The sequence below is a fragment of the Mobula birostris genome, chromosome X (genome assembly GCF_030028105.1).
Source record: "Mobula birostris isolate sMobBir1 chromosome X, sMobBir1.hap1, whole genome shotgun sequence".
In the NCBI taxonomy this organism is placed as follows: Eukaryota; Metazoa; Chordata; class Chondrichthyes; order Myliobatiformes; family Myliobatidae; genus Mobula; species Mobula birostris.
This window is the reverse complement of record NC_092402.1, coordinates 52941245-52947244: the sequence shown is the minus strand read 5'-3', so window position 1 is coordinate 52947244 and position 6000 is coordinate 52941245. Positions and strand designations below refer to the sequence as shown.

Here is a 6000-nt window from a genome sequence, read left to right as displayed (position 1 = left end):
TGCATCTGCAAATAATCTATATCTCACTGTATCCTTTAGCAATCTCCAACACCATCCACATCACCAATCTTTACTATCACGTTTACATTTTCATTTTCATCCAAGTTACATATATATATATGTCCCCCTCTGTCTTCTGAATCCAAATGACCAAGTCACCATGGATCCTATGCATTTCATCTCCTGGATGAGCTACCACAAGGGTCTTGACATTTGACCTCGCAAAGTGCAACAGTACACACTTGCCCAGGTTAAATACCATCTGCTATTTCTCCACCCACATCTGCAACTGATCTATATCCTGCTGTATCCTTTGGCAACCTTCGACAAGATCCACAACACTCCAAACCTTTGTATCGTCTCCAAATTTAGATAGATCTTTAATATGAAAAGAGTCTGGGTGTCCCAGTTTGTGACTGCAAAGGCCCGGTATCTGGTCTCAGGACAGCCAACAGGCTGTGATCAGTTAGTGTGAGGGGGTTGGACACAGAAGGAGGAGACACAAGAGGTTCTGCAGATGCTGGAAATCTTGAGCAACACACACAAAATGCTGGAGGAACTCAGCAGGTCAGGCAGCATCTGAGGATGGGAATAAACAGTTGACATTTGGGACACAGACCCTTCAACACGACAGTCACAATACTCTGGAGGAACTCAGCGGGTCGGGCAGCATCCGTGGAAAAGATCGGTCGACGTTTCGAAGGGCTGTCGAAGGGTTCCGGCCCGAAACGTCGACCGATCTTTTCCACGGATGCTGCCCGACCTGCTGAGTTCCTCCAGCATGTTGTGAGTGTTGCTTTGACCCCAGTATCTGCAGATTATTTTGTGTTTGTGTCTTCAACACGACAAGAAAGGAAGAGGGCAGAAGCCAAAATAAGGAGGTGGGCGGAGGGAGATAAGTATAAATTGGTAGGAGACACGAGAGATCAGGTGACAGAAAAAGGCTGATTAGGTTAGGACTTTGTTCCTTGGAGAGTTGGAGATTGAAGGGAGATTTGATAGAGATATAAAATTCTGAGGGGTATAGATAGGGTAATGCAAGCAGGCTTTTTCCACTGGGTTTGGGTGAGACTAGAACTAGAGGTTAAACGGGGAACCAAAGGAAGGGTGGTATGGATAGTGGGCAGGATGTGAGGAGGAGGGAGGGGAAAGAGAAGATGTGAAGAGGCCAGTGGGATGAGGAAAAACATAGGAGGATGGGACAGAGGGGAGTGATTACTGGCAGTTAGAGAAATCGATATTCTTACTGACGAGGAGGGAGTGCTGGGAAGTCTATTCTCCCTGAGAAAAAGCAATGCCCCCTGAACCGAGAGTGAAAGGAGCAGACAGCACTCCAGCGTTCCGAGGGAGGCAGGAGGCGGAAGGTGCACCAGAGACGGCAGTGGAACCATTACTGGTGCTGGAGGGACATCTGGTGGTGATGTATCCTCACTGCTGGCCTTCCCTCTGTCCCTCACACTTTTACTTCTCTCTCTCTCTCACACACATTCCTTCTCTCCCTTTCTGGCATACTCCATCTGCCTCTGTCACATTCACTCTCTCTCTCCATCTCCTTCTTTCCCTCTCTCTCTACCCTCTTCCCTTTCTATTTCTCTCCTTCCTCCCTGTCTCCCTCTCCCTTCACCCTCTCTCCTTCACCCTCACCCCTTGCATTTCTCCCTCTCCCTCGTTTGCTATTGTACCTTCTGTCCGATGGGAGAGGGGAGAAGAGAGAATGTCGGTGTGGGTGGGGTCTTTGATGATTCTGGCTGTTTTACTGAGACAGTGAGAAGTGTAGACAGAGTCCATGGAGGGGAGGCTGGTTTCTGTGATGTGCTGAGCTGTGTCCACAACTCTCTGCAGTCTCTGGCACCCCCTTGTCTCCCTGCACTGCACCATCCCTGCTGCTGTTATGCTTTATTCTGTAGTAATTTTACCTTGTTCTACCTCAATACACTGTATAATGATCTGATCTGTATGAACAGTATGCAAGATAGGTTTATCATTGTACCTCAGTACGTGTGACAACAATAAACCAATTCCAATTCCAGTTCCAAGCGTGCAAATGGGATTGGTGTAGGCAGATCCAACCTACGTGTTTAGGTGTCAGAGCAGCTCGTGACCTTTCTTGGCCGTGACGTCAGCATGGTTGGACCAAGATGGACTACTGGTGATGTTCACACCTAGGAACTTGAAGTTCTCAAACTTGGCACTGTTGGCGCAGACAGGATCCTAGGCACTGCCCAACATCCTGAAGGAAAATGATCAGCTCTTCTGTTGACAAAACTTTTGTTTTGTGGTCAGACCACCTTTGGGATATTGTGAGTAGTTTAGGGCCCTGGATCAAAGGAATAATGAGCTGGCCCTGGGCAGGGTCCACAGGAGATTCATGAGAACAATCCCCAGAATGAAAGGCTTTAATATCTGAGGAGCATGGATGGTCAGTATTGACAGAATGGCCTGCTTTTGTGCTGGGTACAAAACACACACAGACACACACACACACAGAATCCAGGCAGAAACCTCCACGAGTGATGCTCAAATATTTCATTATAACCTGCATAAAGACAACCAGAAATTAATCTCCTGATCCCGTTAATAATTTAAAACATTTTATGCCAGGAGCCAAGGATCAAAGGAATCCAATAATTGCTAAAGTCTCCACGTCATTTCAGAAATTAATCTTTAACCACTGCCACCATTCTTCACTGCTAATGCACTTACACAGTACAACACCATCACTGACACCTCCCACCCTGGTCATTCTCTCTTCTCCCCTCTCCCATCAGGCAGAGGGTACAAAGCCTGAAAGCACGTACCACCAGGCTCAAGGACAACTTCTACCCCACTATGATCAGACAATTGAACAGTCCTCAGGTATGAATAAATAGACTCTCGACCTCACAATCAGCCTCATCGTGGCACCTGACTGTCTGCCTGCTCTGCACTTTCTCTGTAACTGCAACACTTTATTCTGCATTCTGTTATTGCTTTCCCTCAATGTACTGATGTGATGAATTGATCGGTATGGAGGACATATAAAACAAAGATTTTCATTGTACATGTCACAATGATAAACCAACTGACCAGTTTTCAATTACACAAACATCCCCATCTGTCAGGCTGAAACTTATTATTACCTAACACACTCCCTCGGTCAGACACAGAGTGAATCTCCCTCCACACCATCCCATCACACACTCCCAGGGTCAGACACAGAATGAATCTCCCTCCACACCGTCCCATCACACACTCCCTCGGTCAGACACAGAGTGAATCTTCCTCCACACTGTCCCATCACACACTCCCAGGGTCAGACACAGTGAATCTCCCTCCACACCGTCCCGTCACACACTCCTGGGATCAGACACAGAGTGAATCTCCCTCCACGCCATCCCATCACACACTCCCAGGGTCAGACACAGTGAATCTCCCTCCACACCATCCCATCACACACTCCCAGGGTCAGACACAGTGAATCTCCCTCCACACCATCCCATCACACACTCCCGGGGTCAGACACAGAGTGAATCTCCCTCCACACCGTCCCATCACACACTCCCAGGGTCAGACACAGTGAATCTCCCTCCACACCGTCCCGTCACACACTCCTGGGATCAGACACAGAGTGAATCTCCCTCCACGCCATCCCATCACACACTCCCAGGGTCAGACACAGTGAATCTCCCTCCACACTGTCCCATCACACACTCCCAGGGTCAGACACAGTGAATCTCCCTCCACACCATCCCATCGCACTCTCCCAGGGTCAGACACAGAGTGAATCTCCCTCCACACAGTCCGATCACACGCTACCAGGGTCAGACACAGAGTGAATCTCCCTCCACACTGTCCCATCAGACACTCCTGGGATCAGACACAGAGTGAATCTCCCTCCACACTGTCCCATCACACACTCCCAGGGTCAGACACAGAGTGAATCTTCCTCCACACTGTCCTGTCACACACTCCCAGGGTCAGACACAGAGTGAATCTCCCTCCACACTGTCCCATCACACACTCCCGGGGTCAGACACAGAGTGAATCTCCCTCCACACTGTCCCATCACACACTCCCGGGGTCAGACACAGAGTGAATCTCCCTACACACCGTCCCATCACACACTCTCGGGGTCAGACACAGAGTGAATCTCCCTCCACACTGTCCCATCACACACTCCCGGGGTCAGACACAGAGTGAATCTCCCTCCACACTGTCCTATCACACACTCCCAGGATCAGACACAGAGTGAATCTCCCTCCACACTGTCCCATCACACACTCCCGGGGTCAGACACAGAGTGAATCTCCCTACACACCGTCCCATCACACACTCTCGGGGTCAGACACAGAGTGAATCTCCCTCCACACTGTCCCATCACACACTCCCGGGGTCAGACACAGAATGAATCTCCCTCCACATTGTCCCATCACACACTCCTGGGGTCAGACACAGAGTGAATCTCCCTCCACACCATCCCATCACACACTCCCAGGGTCTACTCTATCTAATGTCCTCATCATCTTGCCACCTCCATGAGATCACCCCTCAGACTTCACTGCTCGAGGGTGAACAGACCCAGTCTCTCCTTGCTACTGACACACTCCATCTCAGGGAACGTCCTGGTGAACCTCTGCCACACCCTCCCTGTGGTGTGGTGACCAGGTTTGTATGCACTGCTCCAGCTGTGGTCTAATTGAACTTTTGTAAATATGTATCCTGAGCTCTTTTGTCCCCACCATCCGGGCCATCCCATCTTCTCACAGCTCCCATCGGGCAGGAGGTACAGAAGCCTGAAGTCCCACATCACCAGGTTCAGGAACAGCTACTTCCCTTCAACCATTTAGTTCCTGAACCAACCAGCACAACCCTGATCAACACCTCAGTACAGCAACATGTGACCACTTTGCACTGCAATAGACTTGGTTTTTGTTCTGATGGTGTTTTCTTGTAAAAGTTGTCTTTAATTTGATTAATTTATGTTTCCTTGTGAATGTTGTGTCTCTGATGCTCTGTGCCTGTGATGCTGCTGTAGGTAAGTTTTTCACTGCACCTGTACACACAGCGACTTGTACAGGTGACAATGAACAATCTTACCTTACAGGTGACATTGAGATGTTGATGAAATGGGCTGATAAATGGCAGCTGGGGTTTAATCTCGGGTAAATGCAAGGCAATACAGTTTGGGAGTATTAATGTGGCTTGGACACACCCTTTGAATGGTCGGCTCCTAGGGAAATGGAATTGGAATTGGTTTATCAGAATTGTTATTGGAAATACAGTGAAAAGCTTGTCTTACATACTCTCCATCCAGATCAGATCATTACACAGCATATTGAGGTAGAACAATAACAGAATGCAGAACAAAGTGTAACAGCTACAGAGAAAGTGCAGTACAGGTAGGCAATAAGATGCAAGATCATAACAAGGGAGATTGTCAGGTATACTAGGGAACTATTTAATAATACTGTTATTATTATACTGTGGGATAGAAGCTGTCCCTGAGCCTGGTGGTATGTGCTTTCAGGCTTTACCAAAGAGAGAAAGTCCATTGTGGGTGGGGTCTTTGATGATGCTGAGGCAATGGGAAGTGTAGACAGAGTCCATGGAGGGGAGGCTGGTTTCTGTGATGTGCTGAGCTGTGTCCACAACTCTCTGCAGTTTCTTGTGGTCACAGGCAGAGCAGATGCATCCAGATAGGATGCTTCCTATGGTGTGCTGATAAAAATTGGTAGGGTCATCGAGCAGCACCAAATTTCGTCAGCCTCCTGAGGAAGTAGAGGTGTTGATAAGCTTTCCTGGCCATGGTGTCTGTGGTCGGACCAGGACAGTCTGTTGGTGACGTTTTGTGGCAGCAGTACATTGCAATACATAGAAACAATATCATAAGTTACAAAAATAAATAAATAGTGCAAAAATGAAGAGGAATAATAAGGTAGTGTTCATGGGTTCAGGGACTGTTTAGAAAATTGATGGTGGAGGAGAAGAAGCTGTTCCTAAATCATTGAATGTGTGTCTTGA

At 48.2% G+C, this 6000-nt stretch overlaps 1 protein-coding gene across 1 annotated transcript in view; it reads left to right on the top strand.

The window, feature by feature from the left end:
• The first annotated feature begins 2770 nt into the window (after positions 1–2770).
• Positions 2771–6000, top strand: part of LOC140191932 (ATP synthase F(0) complex subunit C3, mitochondrial-like) — a 30214-nt gene continuing 26984 nt past the window's right edge. The window contains exon 1 of the mRNA XM_072249819.1: positions 2771–2856. Coding sequence (XP_072105920.1) covers positions 2830–2856 — 27 coding nt within the window. The 5' untranslated portion in view covers positions 2771–2829. The remainder of the gene's footprint in view (positions 2857–6000) is intronic.